A 20,197-nucleotide genomic window follows, 5' to 3' on the forward strand; every position below is an offset into this window, starting at 1 on the left:
CTCAAAAACAACTGCATATTGTGTCATGCAGTACTGCATGCTCAGAGCGGAGGGCAGTAGGCCTGTAATGTTTCCACTAGAATTACACTCCTGCAAAAGGGAGTATATAATTGGTTTAGTTTGTCTGTTAGCACGTTAGTGTCAAAACCATCAAAACCACAAATGTGAACATCAGTAAAAACCTTATTACCTACAATTCTTTATGGATCATCTTCAGACTTTACAATATTATACTAGGCCGTGGGGATCATGAGCACCTGGGTTGGATACGTATTTGACTTTGACTTTCCTCATTAGTGTTGAAGGTAAAAGTTGACAATGATGACAAAGTGTTACAATGATGTGATAAAAGGCTGAAATCAGCATGTTGCCACAAAAAAAAGTTCAGATGTTGCCTTTCAGGGGGAGTTGCACTTGTTTATTAATGAGACACTTGATAGTCGACTGCCACACTATGCTGAAACTAAGATTTTAAACTTTGTTACCAATGAGGTTAAACTAACCAGTCTGACCCACTCTAGCCCTACAAGTAGTAGCAAGATGAGTCATTTGAAGAAGAAAAAAAAAAAAAGAGTCCTCTTCCACTGTCTGCAAATCTGACTGGTGACAAATCTTTGCTCCGAGCTAAACAGAGCATCCACCTACTGCAGGCTCCGATCAGAGTTCACTAAAGGGAGGTTGCTGACATCAGCTGCAGTCTGGAGTGGAGATGGACTGGGTGTGACCTCAAGATTTGATTCTCTGGGGAAGCAGCTGAATATTGAGAAGTGCCACAACAGCAACGTTCCCATATCCACTATTACATGTTTAAACCAGGTTAAGTTGTCTGGGAAAGTGAAATGTTTTTCTTTGGGGATTTGCTGCGAGGCAAATACAGACATAAGTACAGTAAAAATTACTGTGCAGTCTGACTTTCCTACAAGGCAGGTGCATCAGCATAAGGGTAATGTTTCCATTAAAAAAAATAAAATGAAATAAAACAAGCCAAAAAAATAATTTGACTGTAAATGAATTGAAATATTGCACAATTTTAAATATTGTGCAATTTAGGTGAAATATTTTCCAGTGTTAAATTATTATTATTATTTTTTTTTTTAAATCCCTCCCTATGTGACTTTATACTGACGGACTCACAAATCACTGTTCAAACAATTTTCTGAAAGTGTTTAAAGGTGTCAATTTTCCTGTAAAACACCTGGAAATTAGGTGAGGTTAAGCCAGTCGATAATTAAAAATTTGAGGTCTTTTCCAAAAAAAAAAAAAAATAAACAAACCAAAAACCCACACACACAAAACACCACCTGAAGTTTTGGGAAATAAGCCTTGGTGACACGCCCTAGTACTATAACTTCTACCCCACATTTACAGCAGGCTGGCACAATTTCATGGATAAATATTTCCATGTTAATTCATGTTCAGAAGATACATTTTAGGCAGACAAAGAAAAACACTCAAGTGTAATTTTAATATTTGTTGCACAGTCACTGAAGGCACTCAAAGAGCCACTGCCCATCGGCAAGCAGTTGACTTGATGGCATCATGCTTCCATCACTCCCTTTAAGACGCGTTTTCAGGTTGAGCTGTGAAGCCAAGAGTAAGATTCAAATTCTGCCGTGTCTGTGGGATTGCACCGGTGTCCTTTTCAGTACTTTTAACAGTAATCCAGAGGTCATTAGTCCGTCCTGCTATTGGGTGGTGGCACATGTAGAATCCTTGATCAGCCTTGGTCACAGCTTTCAGTGTCACGCTGCCCTCTGACTCAGAGCTTCCACTGGGATACACAAAAGGTGTTAATTTGCAGAAACTTTAGCACATTAAATGCGTTTACCTGATGGGACTAAAGCCCTTGTAGAAGCTGGCGTCAAAGTTGGAGGTGATCTCTTTTTGGTTTCTATTGGTGTTGCTTTAGAGAAAGACAACGCAGTCTGAAATTAAATTTCACATTTAGCATCAACATTTTGTCATTTTATTTAATCAGGTCTCATTCAGTGATGAAATATTTTAAGACTGCATCTTGTTCAGGCCAAATTTAAAGTGAATCAGCTGGAATTTGAATGTTTCCAGAGGCTAGGGTTCACGAGTGGAGCACGAGTCCGATTACTGTAACATCTCTAGTGACAAGTATGCTGTCTGTCTGTGTGAAGAGAACAGAGTTAAAGTAAAGCTGACAGTTTTTCCACTGAACAATGTTCAAAAATGAAATTACACCATCCCCATTTCTTATATTGTAATTACACTGTAGAGGTGCACTGTTACATTGTAACAGTATATTTTGTTTTGTAGGCTTGTATGGTTAAGTGATTATTATGCTTGCAGGTGAAAGTGGAGCCTCAGCATGTCTTATCTTTCACATTAACTACAAGGGAAGCAACTATTCTTTTCATAATGAATTGTAGCCCATTTGATTGAGCATTGTTTTTATTTACTGACAAATATCCTTAAGGTAATCATTACATTTCACATACTACATAATTTTTAAAGCTGTGGATTGCAAATAAATTGAGTATTATTATGAACTGCTGTTTTAAGTTATGAATTACTTTGTGAATGTTGGCAAATAAATCACAAGCTTTATTATGAAGGGCTACAATAGTAAATAAAATCATTGCCAACCAGTAACCCAGATTAAATGGTGCACAGCTGCGTCATCAGCATTAGGTGCGCTGCCACCTGCTCATGAGTAATGGGACCCAGTACATATGAGATGCCAGGACCTCTAAGAGAAAAGGCATGAGAACTGTGTGTCCTGAAGAAGATTTGTCTAATTGATGAGATGGATTTTACTTCGATTAATGCCAACAAACTCTTGACACTAGCTTCTTTTCCCCACTAGATAGAGCCATTTAACCTTTAGTCATGTTGAAGCATACTTTAACATCTGCTTGAGTAAGAAACAAGTGTACCAAACAGTGGACATGCAAAATATAATATAATATTAGTTTTAAATAATAGATTTTAGTGTTGCAGTTTAAAAATGATAAGATTCCTTCTTTATAATTATTATTTATAATAAATTATGTATTTAAAAAAAAAAAAAAAAGGGACAAACTGTGCCTGGAAGTGGCATCACCTAACCCAGGGGTCTCAAACTCCAGTCCTTGAGAGCTGCCACTTCAGCATACAGTCAAGTTCCATAGAGAATCTTTGTTTCTGTAATGTTAAGAGCAAATGACATAAATTATGCAGACTTTTATATACATTCATGGCATAGAATTACAACTATTGTGTCATACTGAAATAGAAAAAGATAAAAAATAAAAAAACACAACTCTACTACTACAGCATCAGAGAGACTAAGATTTAACATTTCAGGTTTTTATAGTTGAAACTGCAAAACCAATTTTGATGGATCACTATGAGATTGTGATCCATCGATGCTTACTGTGTTTCCAGGGTAACAGTGGACAGACAGCACCATATAAAATAGAGTCTAAAAGAGTCATTCAAGTTTCCACAGTCATCCGAACTCTTTTGAAAGAAGCAGAAAAACACAACTTACAAAGAAACACACAGATGACGTGCCTCATGTTGTCATCCTGAGGTGTAAATTTAAGCTCATCTCCACCAGCTTTATTTCCAAGGGACTCCCCAAAACCAAACCAGTCAAGAGCTCAGTAGCACTGGAGACTCCCGACTGGCTGGCTAGTTGAAACTGGTTGAGTTCAAGCTTTAGGGTTAAAATTGCATACTAACAGTTAAACAAATGGACTCCAGAAACAACTGCTTTCTAGATTCATAGCTTTTTTTCTTAAATTTCAAATGCCAGTAAAGATGAAAACAAATTTAAGAATGGAGCATGCCAAAAGGTTTACACCCCATTTAGGCAAAACCTGACCACTTGTCAAATATTATGTTGATCCCCTTGCTGCCCTCACCTGTCAATTCACCTACTCTCCTGAAGGTGTGCTGTGGCATCTGGTATCAAGGTGGTAGCAACTGATCCTGCAAGTTGTGAATTGGAGCCTCCATGGCTCAGACTCACTTGTCTAGTACATCCTACAGATAGATTCAGATCTGGGGAATTTGGAAACCTAGTCAAAACCTCAAACTTCTTGTTGTGCTCTAACCTGAGCCATTTCCGTTATGTGGCAGGGTGCATTATCCTGCTGTATGAGAGCCATCGGGGAATACCATTTCCATTAAGGGATGTACATGGTCTGCAACAATGCTTATTTTGCAGGCATACATGGATGGTAGGCCTCAAGGATTCGCAGACCAAAGTGCATCCTGGTGCCAGGTGTTCCCAGATCAGTGTTATTCAGTTCACCTGCCATAGCGTTATGCCTGATCAATGTACATTACCATATCTAGTCAATTTCACCATACCCTCTTCAACTGTCTTTAAGATGTTGATTACCAAAGAGCAGCTGTAGTTGTCATTTTGCTCCCTGGGGCCCTGTATGGGCTTTTGTGGGAAGCTTGCAGTGGTCTTTCCCACAAAAAGACCATATAGGGCCACGAAAGCCATCCCATGTGGGCACTTTAAAAACTGAAAGCAAAAAGCATATAACAATAAATATATCATTGAAATGATAGTTCAGCTTTTTTGTTTCTTCCTAATGCAGTTGGTGATATTAATTTTTCACTATTTCTCCTTTAAAGCCACAAAATGCTATCAAGAGTTCCTACTGACGCAAAGTGAAAAAGGTCAGAATGGCCCAAGACAAATGAGAGCATCAGTTTCAGGGCAACAAGAAAACCCTTCTTGACCCACACTCACAAGCCAGTCAAACCTATTACTCACCTGGCTTGCAACTGTGGAACAAAAAGAAGTCTTTGAAAGTTCTGTTGGTGAGCAGGTTTGCAGGAGGTAAGCATGAACCCAGGTAGAACAGCCACATCAGCGAAAACCCATTAACAGGCCTGACTGACACACCAAAATGTAAGCTGAAGCAGGAGAAAAAAAAAAAGATATTAGGGTAAGTAGTAAGACAAAGTACTACAGTGCTAAAGTACCACTTACATGCTTTATCACCAGGAAACTGTAATGTCAATTGGGTGAACAGACAGTCTTCTTATCATAGATGAATGACAAGTGAATGAGAAACAGGTGTGTGAGTAAGGAGCCAGCAGGAGCTTAACCCCCTGGAGGACTTCCCACAGCTGGTGACAATCTGCCACATTCACACCAGAGTAGGATAAAAGGGAGAGCAAGAGAGGAAATAAAGGAGGAAAAGCTGACGTATGTGTGGCTCCAAGTGATTGTGTTTGTAGTTTTATTTTATTATATTATTTCTTACAGCCATCCAAAAAATGTCTTTATTTAGCACCAAATTACAACAGCATACACTGTAAATGCAAAAAAGTTACAAATGCACCATTTTAAGCTGTTAATTGATAGATGCTAGGCAACGTGATGATGTCACAATATCTAATATAGATGAGAACCTTCATAGCAACCCATCATGTACACATCTGCAGAGTTTGGTTCTTCTTCTTCTTGTTACTCTTATTGTTGTTGTTGTTGTTGGTATTATTAATTTTACACCTGCTTTATTTTTTGTGTTCTCTAAATCATTTTGAATTGCTCTAACTTTTAGGACTGGAGCTGTAGTTGTTGTCGTTTTTTTTTTTTTTTTTTAACTATTTGTAAAAACAAGCATACAAAGACCTGCCTAACACACAGTGTTTCAACTGGCTTGGTGCCCAAAATAGTCACAACCTCCACATGTGATTCAACTGTGACGTCAGGACATCTCACGTTTTGATTGGATGGGTGCGGCTCAGTTTAAATACCCTCCAGCCGAGCCCCTGAGCTTTGACAGCAACAGCGCAAGAGCGGCTGAAGGCTCCAGGCAGCTGCTGGGACTCTGGACACCTTTTGCTACAGAGGCAGCACAAGGCGGGGAAGATCAATAACAGAAGTACAAGAAACAGGAAGAAGGTGATTTTGTGCCGCTGCAGTTCAGTTTTTGCTTTACTTTTAAAGTTGCTAGTCCTGCATAGTTATGTCATATTCATTTAAACATGCTATAATCTTTTAGGTTATGTCAAGACGTGTGATGTATTTACAAAAATATTTTTAGCATATAGAATAACTTAAAATTATATTTCTGTAATTTTTGTCTATTAAATTTTCTTCATTAAATTTTTTTTATTTGCTATTTTTTCATCTCATAAATAAAATGCTCGGTTTTGAATAAATTCAGGTCGAAATTCTAATAACTGACCTAAAACTGTTACTTTTATGTGTGTCAATGCATGTGACCTCTGAATTTACTCATCTGTAAAGCAGGCATCGCCGTGTTTTGTCAACAATATGTGTTTATTTGTGCCCACACTGTTTTGAAGTGCAGAGTTAAGGCAGCTTTACTTAAGCACGCCCCAGAGCTGCAGAGTGAAATTTAATCCAAAGGTATTGACAGGTTCATAAATTATGTCAAAGGTATTTGGGGAAAGGTTGCAACTTCAGTAGTCTACCTGTCTCTCCGATTATTTAAATTATAGATAATATAGGCTACTTATCTTTAAAAAAAAGTGTCTCTTTGGAAGGAAACTCCTTTCCAAAGAAGTAATACTCTCTGTACTTTCAGAGCTCATGCCCATGCCATACTTGTAATAGATAGGGGATCAAGGGCTAAGACACCGCAGGAGGCGTGAGGTTATTTGTGGACATACTCATATATAGAGAGATGATGATGGATGGAAAAGTAGAGAGAGAGAATGAGAAACATAAGAAGAATCCTTGTTAATGTCATTTACGTACACTTGAAAGATTAAACTCCAACTGGAGCCAACATTTGACCACTTCTCAGTCTAATAGGGTCTCATCCTAGAAACTACCCCAACAAACTCAAAACTGATTCTCAGAAAGTATAATGTGCATTTATCTGATATGATTATACCTGATTTAAGTTCTTCTTGTCACATTGTTGTGAATCACATCCTGCAAAGTTATAGGAATATAGGTTTTATTAACATCTGGACAACTGGATGGAAAAACCAGTAATATTATATATTAAAAAGTATGCTTTACTTTTTTCTGCACAACTTTTCTAATTACAAAAAGTTGTTACCATAAGAAAAATTAAGAAATCCAATCACAAAAAAAAAAAATTACAAGAATCCAAATCGTAACTCAACAAAACCACAAGCATGATCGTAACACTGGGTTTGAAGGTTAACATTAACAATTCCACAAGTTTCTAAGAAAGAAAATTGTGCATATACAGTTCACTTAGAAACATGAGGATGGAAGAATGTGAATTTATTTACTGCACCAAGTCTCAGCCCTGTTAACATGATTTTTCTTCGTTCTTTTTAGAAGTCCAGCACCTGGCGAGGTCGTTCCTCCTTTGTAAAATCTCCACAGCTGTTAAAGGCAATCAGTCATGTCATCTGCAGTGCTGTTCAATATGCTGCGTTGTGGTCGCTCCACAATCGCCAGACAAACCTTCCTCTCCATACGATCCTCACCAGAAACCTCCACAGCCTCTGGACAGGTGATGTTCTGTTTCAAAATTATTAAAAAACAAACAAACAAAAAAACCAAATTAAAAATAATGTAATCCTACTTTCAGAAAATTGGAACAGAATTTAATTATTTGTTCAGATTGGGTTTGTTTATTTTTTGCATGATTACAAATCCAGAGTTTTCTATTTACTATTAACACTTCAATCTCATTTGAAGCACCAGAAATGTGATTTATTCATTTTAGACATAGTGGGATGTGAAAAGACAGATTTCTTAAATATTTTGTCAATAGTGTTAACAAAAAGATCATTTTTTGTCATTAGACATAAATATTATGACTATTTTGGAAAATGGATTAGTTGCTGGTGAGTAAAGTAACTATGTAATGTCTTCTTTGAAACAACACACTTCTCACGATCTTATAATAAGAAAAAAAAAATCCCTGATCAGATTTTACACAAACAAGCTACAACAATAGTCTAACCTTGTCCTGGATGATCGTCCTGTAGGTGGGCGGGGCATTGTTCGGGATGGTGGGCGTGCGGCAGGGAAGTGGATCAGTCGGATTGGACGGTGACGTCAGCGTCCGTCCAGTGACCTGGGACTCATTTGGTATTTGGGACAACAGGATAGAAGAACCAATACTACTGCCCTCAAGTATCAGATATGGAAGACCCATCCCACAGGTAGGAAAGAGCAGTGGATGGATAAAAGAATAAATAAATACACTCACCTGCCACTTTATCAGGTACAGCTGCAAATGCTAGTATCTATCAGTCAGTCACATGGCAGGCTAAAGGCTTTAGGCTAAAGTTCAAACTGATGCTAACATGTCAGTATGAACCAAAATCTCTGAGAAATATTTCCAGCACCTTGTTTAATCTAAGCCATGAAGACCTGAAGTACTTCTGGAGACAAACTTGAGTTTAGTTGGGTACTGGCACCGTGTACCTATTAAAGTAAAGTAAAGGTCTGTAGAGCATAGGTTGAATAGATATATTCAGAAATGCACAAATAGTTAAGTATTGAAGTATACAATGACTGTTTTCAGTGGCTATTTTAAGGGCATGGTCACAGGTTCAAAAAGATTTTAACCTAACATGTTACATATCCCCCCATGGTTGGGACACATGAATGAAATGGCTAATCAGTCAGTTCAGTTTATCAACCAAAGGTTGTCTTCCTCCACCTCTCAGGTCAGTCTGTCTCGGGTCGGCAGTACGTCTGTTCTCGGTCTTAGGAATCAGAACGAGGACCGTCTCCGCATCGGCCGTATTCATGACAACCTACTGTACTTCGCTGTGTTCGACGGCCATGGTGGCCCGCATGCTGCCGACTACTGCTACACCTTCATGGAGAAATTTATCAGGTTGAGCATATGAGAACATAAACAACTGAATACTGGAAAAGCTGTGTAGTCCTTAATGACTGCACTTCACAAAAACAGACAAACAAAAAACCTAAACTCAATTTTTTTGGTGCAGAGATGCTTTGGAACAGGATGATGATCTGGAGAAAGTTTTAAAGAAAGCCTTTTTAGATGCTGACAAGGCTCTACACACACATCTCAGCTACTTCAACAATGGTGAGACACAAGTCATTTCTCTAAAGCCGTAAAGCGCTGGAAGCCAAAATGGTAAAAAGTGATTCACGTTTCGAGTTTGTCAGGTCTTATCAGCAGGCACAATGTGACTTGTTGTATTTGTGAAATCTTTGAGATACCTAAAGGAAGTTACACAATATGTTAACACCAACTATGTCTTGTAGTTTCTAAGACATAAAACAAAAAACTAAATAGAGAACTGTGACTTTGCTGATAAAGAGTGAATCAAAATGATTTAAAAAAGGGTAAGTATTGGACAACTGAATTTTAATTGTGATGCTCTGAAAGTAAATAGTAATAAAGAGTTCATTATGGTTATTCAGTGAGAGTAATAGACTTTTCAATGAAAAGTTGAAGTTAGCATAGTGGATAAATCTGGAGGTGACATGGTGCAACTGTAAAGTGACTTAGCCAACAAATGAACCTAAACCCATAACTGGTTTAAATTTGGATCCCAGCTTCAACGTCGTCTTCTTCTCCGACCAGGAACATGTCCCTCATTTTTATATTTCCTGGCTTCTGTACTGTGAACTTGTGCACCTCCAAGGGTGAAGCCCAAACCACATATAAACAGATTTTGTGACTGATGGTTGGTCCCTAGTGGACTTTCCAGGCTCCAGTTGCATAGGTAACCATATCTTTGCCATCTTCTCATATGTCATGTCTTTATCAGCAGCATCCATTACTCTCATTGGTAGCTGCTTTAATTGAATAACAATGTCTCAGGTTTTACACATAGTCACTACAAATCCCTGACATGCTAGTCTTTGCCTGTGTGGAAACACTTGAGGAATGATAGTCAGAATAAAACATATGAAAGCTAGAGTGTGCTGGACTGCGTTGACTCACAGTGTACTAAAAACACTTTTGAGCCCCACCAACACAATGTTCACTCACCACTTACCCTATTTGCCAGTTTTGTCTCCATTTAGTTGTAAGATGCTGTGACACAGTCCACCATTGCAAGTAATCAGAACTGATCTAAAAGTAGTTTAAAACAGTCCAGAGGTGGACAAGAAGATAATCTTGAAGTGTATTTTTAATGTTTTGATCACAACTTTTGTCTTAAGTTAATAGAAAAGCATTTTAATCTTTATAGTTTTGACACTTGTGTAGATAATAATGCAATGCATTGGTTTAAAATCACATCAAACTAACATATACAGGGAATAAAGTTTGGAGTTATTGAAGGGCTATTGTACTGTCTATCTATGTATAAATAACCAATACAAAAAGTGCTTAAAGAAAAACTCAAGTTTAGAACTTTCTGTAAAGCATTTTGGACATTATAATATAACAATCAAAAATTTGTGCATCTCTTCCTCTCCAGCCTCTTTCCTGACAGCTGGCACCACTGCAACGGTTGCTTTACTACGGGACGGCGTAGAGCTGGTGGTCGGTAGCGTTGGTGACAGTCGGGCAATGTTGTGCACGAATGGAAAAGCCAACAAGCTCACCACAGACCACACACCTGACCGCGAGGACGAGAGACACCGGTACATGGTCCCCACTACCACAATAAATGTTAGCCCCTCTGGTTAATGAAACTTTCTCTACACCCACTAGTACAGTACTGCTATTACAATTACTATGGGCACTATTAGCGGCAATCAAATGACTGTGTTCATGCTACCTTAAAATTATAGTATGAATCAACGCAAAAAACAAATTAATAATTAAAGTAATATTGACCTGTTGAATATTATAATTAGATTTTAATAAGATGCAGGAATATTTGAGGGGGATTCAGTCAAAACCACTTACAGTCCAAAGAGATTTGTACAGATAAAAGAGTTCAGAAGGGTTCAGGTTTCCCAAAAGCAGCTGGTCAAATCATTGTGTATAAATACACCCTGCAGCATGTGCCTACAGCTGGCACAGAGTTGGGGCTCCAGGACATCCTTGCAGAAATTAGATCTGGTTCATCCAGTACTCGAAACGAGATGTGCAGGGACAGACGTTTGGATTTACCTTTAGCTATAAGCTGCTAGAATTATGTAACAGCAGACCAAGTCTTGTTTCACTTGAACTTAATCCAAAGCTAGTTAACGCTTTGGTGTCTGGTTTCTCATTCTGCAGAATGCAAAAACATAAACTTATTAAAGACCTTAAATGTTCCAACTGTTACTACTTTGGAGCCACTTGGGTCAGTTCTTCATGGTTCTCAATTGACATGTAACTTAAATAAAGCAGGCTGAACCACAAAAATGGCTATCACTGTAAATGTTTACTATACACCTTGTGGCTAGTAGATGTAAATAATATGTAAAAATGAAAATCTTGTGCAACTCACTGTTTAACTAACTGTGAAACTAGTAATTACTAAAAACGTAGGAAAGAGCAACAACCTTACAAAGTTTCACACAGCTGATCCTGGTCTTTGAGACGGTAATCCTGGGTGTGCATTTTTGTTCAGGATCCAGAGGTTTGGAGGTTACGTGACATGGAACAGCGTGGGTCAGGCTAATGTTAACGGGAGGCTGGCCATGACACGAAGCATTGGAGACTTCCACCTGAAAGCTAGCGGTGTCATCGCAGAGCCAGATACCCAACGACGCACCGTAAGTTTTCCTACTGTTTCCTCAGTCCTCTGACTTTCAAGTGAGTTTAATATTTATTTTAAATTCTATACTTTTACTTGCACTGGAGGAGTTATACCACACAATTAAAAAAGAAAAACATGGATGTGGCTTCAAGGTCTAAAAAGTGAGGTTAACACGGAAGTGTCTTGTTACCCAAATCCTTTCTAATGGCTATGGCTGGGCCACATCGTACAGTTCACAGTAATATCGGTATAATGTTAGCCAATGATGAGAAAATAAAATATCGCGATAGAATATAGGTAAAACATGCATGCGCAGTGCCTTCATTTTCATATGCACATGACGGAAAAGCATGGCGGCAACGGAGAATGAGAAGGGCGAAAGCGGATCGTTGAATCGCAACTTCAGTGGTGTGGAACTGGTTTGACTTTCGTCCATCAGATACACACCAAATATAACCTCCTTTTTTAAGTTTGTGGATATTAAGTTTTGTGGTTATGATGAGGATATGTCAGCCCAAAATGCCTTTTGGTTAAACTGTCAGCAAGGAATTTGCATTTGCACTGTTAAATTTTTATATACAGTGGGGCAAAAAAGTATTTAGTCAGCCACCGATTGTGCAAGTTCCCCCACTTAAAATGATGACAGAGGTCAGTAATTTGCACCAGAGGTACACTTCAACTGTGAGAGACAGAATGTGAAAAAAAAATCCATGAATTCACATGGTAGGATTTTTAAAGAATTTATTCGTAAATCAGGGTGGAAAATAAGTATTTGGTCACCTCAAACAAGGAAAATCCCTGGCTCTCACAGACCTGTAACGTCTTATGTAAGAAGCTTTTCTGTCCCCCACTCGTTACCTTTATGAATGGCACCTGTTTGACCTCATCATCTGTATAAAAGACACCTGTCCACAGCCTCAACCAGTCAGACTCCAAACTCCGCCATGGCCAAGACCAAAGAGCTTTCGAAGGACACCAGGAAAAGAATTGTAGACCTGCACCAGACTGGGAAGAGTGAATCTACAATAGGCAAGCAGCTTGGTGTGAAAAAATCAACTGTGGGAGCAATCATCAGAAAATGGAAGACATACAAGACCACTGATAATCTCCCTCGATCTGGGGCTCCACGCAAGATCTCATCCCGTGGGGTCAAAATGATCATGAGAACGGTGAGCAAAGATCCCAGAACCACACGGGGGGACCTGGTGAATGACCTGCAGAGAGCTGGGACCAAAGTAACAAAGGTCACCATCAGTAACACACTACAACGGCAGGGAATCAAATCCCGCAGTGCCAGACGTGTTCCGCTGCTGAAGCCAGTGCATGTCCAGGCCCGTCTGAAGTTTGCCAGAGAGCACATGGATGATACAGCAGAGGATTGGGAGAATGTCATGTGGTCAGATGAAACCAAAGTAGAACTTTTTGGTATAAACTCAACTCGTCGTGTTTGGAGGAAGAAGAATACTGAGTTGCATCCCAAGAACACCATACCTACTGTGAAGCATGGGGGTGGAAACATCATGCAATGGGGCTGTTTTTCTGCCAAGGGGACAGGACGACTGATCCGTGTTAAGGACAGAATAAATGGGGCCAAGTATCGTGAGATTTTGAGCCAAAACCTCCTTCCATCAGTGAGAACTTTGAAGATGAAACGAGGCTGGGTCTTCCAACATGACAATGATCCAAAACACACCGCCCGGGCAACAAAGGAGTGGCTCCGTAAGAAGCATTTGAAAGTCCTGGAGTGGCCTAGCCAGTCTCCAGACCTCAACCCCATAGAAAATCTGTGGCGGAAGTTGAAAGTCCGTGTTGCTCGGCGACAGCCCCAAAACATCACTGCTCTTGAGAAGATCTGCATGGAGGAATGGGCCAAAATACCAGCTACTGTGTGTGCAAACCTGGTAAAGACCTATAGTAAACGTTTGACCTCTGTTATTGCCAACAAAGGTTATGTTACAAAGTATTGAGTTGTATTTTTGTTATTGACCAAATACTTATTTTCCACCCTGATTTACGAATAAATTCCTTACAAATCCTACCATGTGAATTCATGGATTTTTTTTTCACATTCTGTCTCTCACAGTTGAAGTGTACCTCTGGTGCAAATTACTGACCTCTGTCATCATTTTAAGTGGGGGAACTTGCACAATCGGTGGCTGACTAAATACTTTTTTGCCCCACTGTAGCTTTAATGCACATAAAAAAGCAGCTGCTTGTTGAAGTGAAAATACATTGATGGGGGTTTTTTTTGCACTAATATAGTTGTGGAGTTGTAAAGTATTTTGTCTCGCGTCAACCATATCGTCAGTTATATCGCTATCCCAAATTTTCAAAAATATATCGTGATAAATATTTTTGGCCATATTGCCTTGGCCTACCAATGGCTACAAAACTTCAGGTCATAAAGTCTGTGGGAAAACAGCCCTGAGTCTATGGTGACCTTGGCTTTAAAGTCACAGCCATGTCCATGTCAAGTTTTCAAAATACTGGTGATGTCACATCCATATTTTACACGGTATTTCACATGGTTTATACACAAGTGTAACGGTACTTTCTACGGCTGAAATGACAGAAAACTCACCTGTCTTTTCCTGCAGGTCCAACATGCCAAGGACTCGTTCCTGGCTTTGACCACAGACGGTATCAACTTCCTGCTTAGTGATCAGGAGATCTGTGACATCATCAACCAATGCCAAGACCCCACTGAGGCTGCTGATGTCATCGCTCAGCAGGTTTTTCATTATTATTTCATCCACTTTATATAAATTAGATAAAGAAAATGAGTAAAAATGTGTTTCATTGAATTGATATGGCTTTTTGTGAGTTTTGTGAATCTGAATAGTCACCAAGGCTGCCGACATAAATAATGTGATTTATATTTTTCTAGGCATTGCAGTACGGCTCAGAGGACAATGCTACAATCGTCATCATCCCATTCGGAGCCTGGGGGAGACATCAGAGCTCCACCACAGTGTACAGCATGAGCAGGAACTTCATTTCAAGTGGGAGATGGGCGTAGACGGCACAAAGACACAATAACTTCACAAAGCTCTGGAATTAAGTTGAAGATGACTTTAAGGATACAAAAATCTTTTTTTATACTAAAAATGATCCATAACCCCTATCAAATTTATTTGAAAACATTATGTTAGCATCAATTTTCGTTTGTTAGCTGGGCGCTAACAAAAGAAAGTCCGTATTTATACAGTGTATAATGATAGATATATATATATCTTGTACATACAGAGATTTGCTGTAGTGTTTGTATGTACATTATGTTTGTAAAAAGTTTGATTTGTGTTTGGAAAAAACATTTTAAAATATAAGTGAGAAATCCAATACAAAATATCTCTAGCTGGGTCACATATCTCACTTCAGTGTTGATGAGACAAATCCTCACCCAGCTCCACATTCTCACCTCTGACCTTTGACCCATTGACACAGGGAAGAATAAAGTTTGGTATTTTAAACCGAAACATCATTTTGTTTCTGTTTTATTATCAGTGTCACTTTCTTACACAGACTTGTGTCAGTTTTGTTCACAGGTTTAGTGCTCATAATTGAATTTTACTGTTTGCTAAATTGTTTATTTAGCGAACAGTAAATTGTGGCTCAAGAGTTGGGTGTTCGTCTTGTAATCGGAAGGTTGCCGGTTCGAGCCCCGGCTCGGACAGTCTCGGCCGTTGTGTCCTTGGGCAAGACACTTCACCTACTGCCTACTGGTGTTGGCCAGTGGGGCCGATGGCGCAATATGGCAGCCTCGCTTCTGCCCCAGGGCAGCTGTGGCTACAACTGTAGCTTGCCTCCACCAGTGTGTGAATGTGAGAGTGAATGAATAGTGGTATTGTAAAGCGCTTTGAGGGGTCCCGAAAAGCGCTATATAAATGCAATCCATTATTATTTATTACAATGAATCGGAAAATAAAGATATTTGAAAAAAAAAACCTTCCCCCCCCCAAATTTATATTTGCATTTTCTTTCCTTTTTAAATACATTTTTGTTTTATTATGAAAATGGGGGTTTATAGAGTTTAAATGTAAATTAAAAATATAAAAGCATTGGTCAACAGAAAGCTTGTTTAAACAGTAAAGTTTTTAACTGTTTTTTAAAGGATTCCACAGAGTCAACCAAACGTAGTTGTAGAGGTAGACTGTTCCACAGCCTTGGTGCCACAGACTGAAAGCCTCTGTCCCCTTTCGTCTTCAGACGTGTTCTGGGAGCAACCAACAAACTCTGAGTCTGTGAGCGGAGACGGCGAGCAGCAGTGTATTTTGTGAGAAGCTTGGATAAATAATCTGGGGCTTGGTCATTTAGTGCTCTGTATGTTAAAACAAGAATTTTAAAGCGAATTCAAAACTCTATTGGGAGCCAATGTAAATAATATAAGAATGGAGTAATGTGAGCATGCTTGCTAGAGCGAGTTAGTAGTCTGGCTGCTGCGTTTTGTATAACTTGGAGGCGAGAAAGAGATGATTTATCCAAGCTGGTAAACAGGGAATTACAATAATGTAAACACGATGACACAAATGCATGTAGGATCAGTGCAGCTAATAACTGAAACTTAGCTGCTCTCTTGCCACAGTTTTTTAGGATAGTTTTTTTTTTTCCCAAAACATTTTTACAACTTTCCTGATTCTGCACATATTTTATTTTCTCAAGCAAACATAATCTATAACTACATATAAGTAAACAATTCTGCGATTTTAAATTCTACTTTACAAGTAATTGAGATTTACTTTAAAAAATAAGGAAAATAGTAGCTAAAAATAATTAAAAATATTAAGAGGGCAAAGGTTTAGTCTGTTAGTGACATATATGATCTGATGGCGTGCTGGTTAATCTTGTTTGCATTTGTTTTTGTTACCACAAGCCTGAATACACACAGCTGGCCTTTCTGACTTTATTTATGTAGCATTGTGATTTCCCAACACACAATGCTGTCATGGAAAGTTTCTTTCCTCTCAGAATAGCAGCACAGGAATCTCCTGCCACCTTGTGGGTAACGAGGTGTCCCGGTGCCAGTGTGTAAATATAGAAACCATTGAGATTCCTTAAATTTCTTCACGTGGCCTCAACTTGACACTGACATTGCAACGGCACACTCACACACAGAGAGAGTATCTTAATGTATATTGTGTGTCAGTGACACTAAATACCCACAAAAAAAGTGACACACACACACACACAAGAACTTGACCCGGAAAGCCTTGTGATGGACGGCGTGTTTGCTGACCTTCAGAAAATGTTGTAATGTTAGTACCTCTGTGAGGGAGTGCATGTGTGTGTTTATACACGTGAGAGGGCCAGTTAGAGATTTAGAAACCTGGCAGACCTTTAAAGTTTAAAGGTTGGTTTGAACTTTGATTTGACACTCGTGTTAGAATCAGAGACTTACAAATGTGGAGTTCAGAACCAACAGCTAACAAATTGTAATGCACAATTATGTATATTTATGGCAGGAAATATCTATATATTCGCAACAAGAGCCACCTGGCACATTGCTGTCTTCTGTCATGTGAATGGAAAAGGACCATTGAAAAGGAAGTAGGTGCATGTTTCCTTTGTGGGAAATTCAGGAGACCATTAGCAGACCATTAGTGGGTATGATTTGGGGTAAGACGTTTGTTTGGTTTTTAGCATTGTAGGTGGTCATTATTAGTGTGTGTTTTGGATTTTTTTTTTTTTTTTGCTGTGGCCACAAATTTTTATGGTCAAGTCCATCAAGACCTAGATGTACTCTGTAAACCAGTGTGACACAGCACTAAACAGTGCTGAGACCCGACTTGTTTGCAGCGCTTGGCTCACAGGTGAATTGATTGCAGTGTTTCTAAAATAGGCTGTGACAATTTGCAATGCAGTAACATTTGTTTTCACCTTTTGGTTTCAGTATTGCAAGTTACAGCTTAGATATTTGTAGATTTTATGACTGAAGCTGTCTGGGAATTAATGGGGAATTTTATGTGATTTATGAAATAAATAAATATTACTTATTGATTTATTTTGGGTATTTCATCTTGGTGGTCTCTACTACATATTATTTACAATTTATGGGACTCTCAATCCTAAAGCTCACCTAACCCTCCACTCTGTTACTTCCCCTACAATGTTAAAATTGAGGAGTGTAGTAACGTGTTACGTCCAGTAGGGGAAGCTGCTGTAGTGCAACGCAGAGGAGAACACACACAGAAGAACTAAGCAGCTTAGAAAGAAAAGTGTCTGTTTCACCTCTCATCTCATCTGAGCTTCTTCAGTTCTAAGACCAACTGGTCTTCAAGAAACTGAGAAGTCCACTCACTTTTCTTTCCAAGCTCCTTGGATTACCATGACCTGGGTGACTGAGAACCTACACAGACAGGCACACAAGAGTTCAAATTTCCTTTAAAAGTTAGACTTTTAAAGAGAATTTACTCCAGCATAATGTAGTTTTTACTATTAGTGTCACAGGAAATCAGAATATGTGATCAGAAATAAGTCCAGTGTGGAAAACACTGGGTATCAGTATTAGGCTCAAGTGCAGCCCTGCTCTCTTATACAGATGCTTTAATGATTATTTAGGTAAAACAGGTAAAACAAGTCTCTGTACTTTTTTAGACTATTTAGAGTCAACTTCTATCCATTATCATAATACACGTATTCATGTATACATTAATGTTGCAACTAGTTTGTTTAGTAATAGCCATAGTACCAATTAACAGTAAAATAAGTAAGAATTTAAAAGTTGCTGTCCCTCCTAATTGGCATCAGATATACCAGTCAGTTTACGAATGATTATTTTATCAATGTATAACTGCATTTAGTTATACATTGTCCCTATGACCTGCTAGACAGGGCATCAAACCTGGCAATTGAGGTGGAAAACTCTAAACAAGTGAGGTTAAAAGATAATGGATAACAAACCAACAAACCAGTGCTGTAAAACAGTGCTGTTTTACAACACTTTGATGTAAAAAAAAAAAAAGCTTCCGAGTTTTCGCCTTTTCTCCCTCCATGTAATGTTGCTGTGTGGGCATATGTACACCTAAGTTCTATTTGTCAGTAACTTTCTGTTTAATTGTAGGTGTCTTTCATCCAATCTCACTTCCGCTCTGTAATTATCCTTATTGATTTCACCTGGATCTTACTACACTCCTATTATACCAGTTCCCAAAAGACCGGACACCTCTGCCCTGAATGACTTCAGACCAGTGGCACTGAAACCAGTCGCTATGAAGTGTCCAGAAAAAATGGTTCTCACACACATCAATCACATGGTCCCGAACACCACAAACCCCCTCCAGTTTGCATACCGTCCCAATCGATCAGTGGATGATGCAACAGCAATAGCCCTGCACCACACTCTGCAACACCAGGAAAGCCAGGAAAGCAGGGGGCGACCGTGGCTCAGGGGGTTGGGAAGCGCATCCCCCGGGCTCTTTGTCCTGGTCGTTGTGTCTTGGGCAAGACACTTTAGCCTACTGGTGTTGGCCAGAGGGGCCGATGGCGCGATATGGCAGCCTCGCTTCTGTCAGCCTGCCCCAGGGCAGCTGTGGCTACAACTGTAGCTGCCTCCACCAGTGTGTGAATGTGAGAGTGAATGAATAATGGCATTATAAAGCGCTTTAGGTGCCTTGAAAAGCGCTATATAAATCCAATCCATTATTATTAAGCAGCAGAACATATGTCAGGATGCTTTTCCTGGACTACAGCTCTGCTTTCAACCGCCCGGGCAAGCTGATCAAGAAGCTGACAGACCATAGCATCCCGACTCCCACCTGAAACTGGATACTGGACTTTTTGACAGACTGACCACAGGTGGTGAGAATGGGAGGATGTGTGTCTGCTGAGCTCACCGTCAGCACTGGATCTCCACAGGGCTGCTGCCTCTCACAGGACTCTAGAAGACAATGTTCTTGTCTATAATAAGGAAATCCTCAACACAGACAAAAACAAGGAAGCCTCTCATCGTCAAAGTGACAGAGGTGGAGAGGGCCAACAGGCACACATTCCTGGGACTGCAGGTTAAATCACACCTGAGCTGGACTCTCAACACCACAGCAACAGTGAAAAAAGCCCAGCAAAGGCTTTATATCATTTGGCTGCTCAAGAAGGCGGCATGAACCACTGCCCTCTCACCCAGGCCTGATACGATTGATAGAGTATCCTCACAGCAGGCATCACTATCTGATATGGGAACACCACACAGACAAAGAGGAAAACTCTGCACGGAGTCATAAAGTCTGCAGAGAGGATCACAGGAACAAAACTTCCTTCCATGGACTTTTTGTATACACAATGCTGCCAAAAAAGAGCAGAGAGAATTATTAGGGACTCACACCATCCAGCTCACTCTCTGCTCAGACACACAAACTGTACATACAATCTGAGACACAACAGAGCGGACAGCATCATCACACACAGAACAAGGTTTCTCAACAGCTTCTTCCCTGCATCTGTCAGACTGATGGCAAGACAAAAAACACTGAACACTTTAAATAACAGCACTACCTCACCTTACTTTAATACTAGGAAGTGTATTACAACCCTCTCTGTACAGTGTTTTTGTATATAGTAAATACTATGATTGGGGCAGCACAGCAGTTAGCACTGTTGCTTCACAGCAAACACGTCCAGAGTTCAATTCCACCATCAGGTCTTT

General features: G+C 39.5%; 1 protein-coding gene across 1 annotated transcript; it reads left to right on the forward strand.

Moving 5' to 3' along the window:
- The first annotated feature begins 5,743 nt into the window (after positions 1-5,743).
- On the forward strand, positions 5,744-15,038 carry ppm1ka (protein phosphatase, Mg2+/Mn2+ dependent 1Ka). Its single transcript, XM_085141990.1, has 9 exons — positions 5,744-5,884; positions 7,265-7,442; positions 7,924-8,100; positions 8,611-8,783; positions 8,899-8,999; positions 10,348-10,513; positions 11,434-11,578; positions 14,160-14,294; positions 14,450-15,038. The coding sequence occupies exons 2-9, from the start codon at positions 7,332-7,334 to the stop codon at positions 14,579-14,581; spliced, it is 1,140 nt and encodes a 379-aa protein (XP_084998116.1). The 5' UTR covers positions 5,744-5,884; positions 7,265-7,331; the 3' UTR covers positions 14,582-15,038.
- Positions 15,039-20,197: the final 5,159 nt, after the last annotated feature.

The sequence above is a fragment of the Neolamprologus multifasciatus genome, chromosome 3 (genome assembly GCF_963576455.1).
Source record: "Neolamprologus multifasciatus chromosome 3, fNeoMul1.2, whole genome shotgun sequence".
Lineage (NCBI taxonomy): Eukaryota > Metazoa > Chordata > Actinopteri > Cichliformes > Cichlidae > Neolamprologus > Neolamprologus multifasciatus.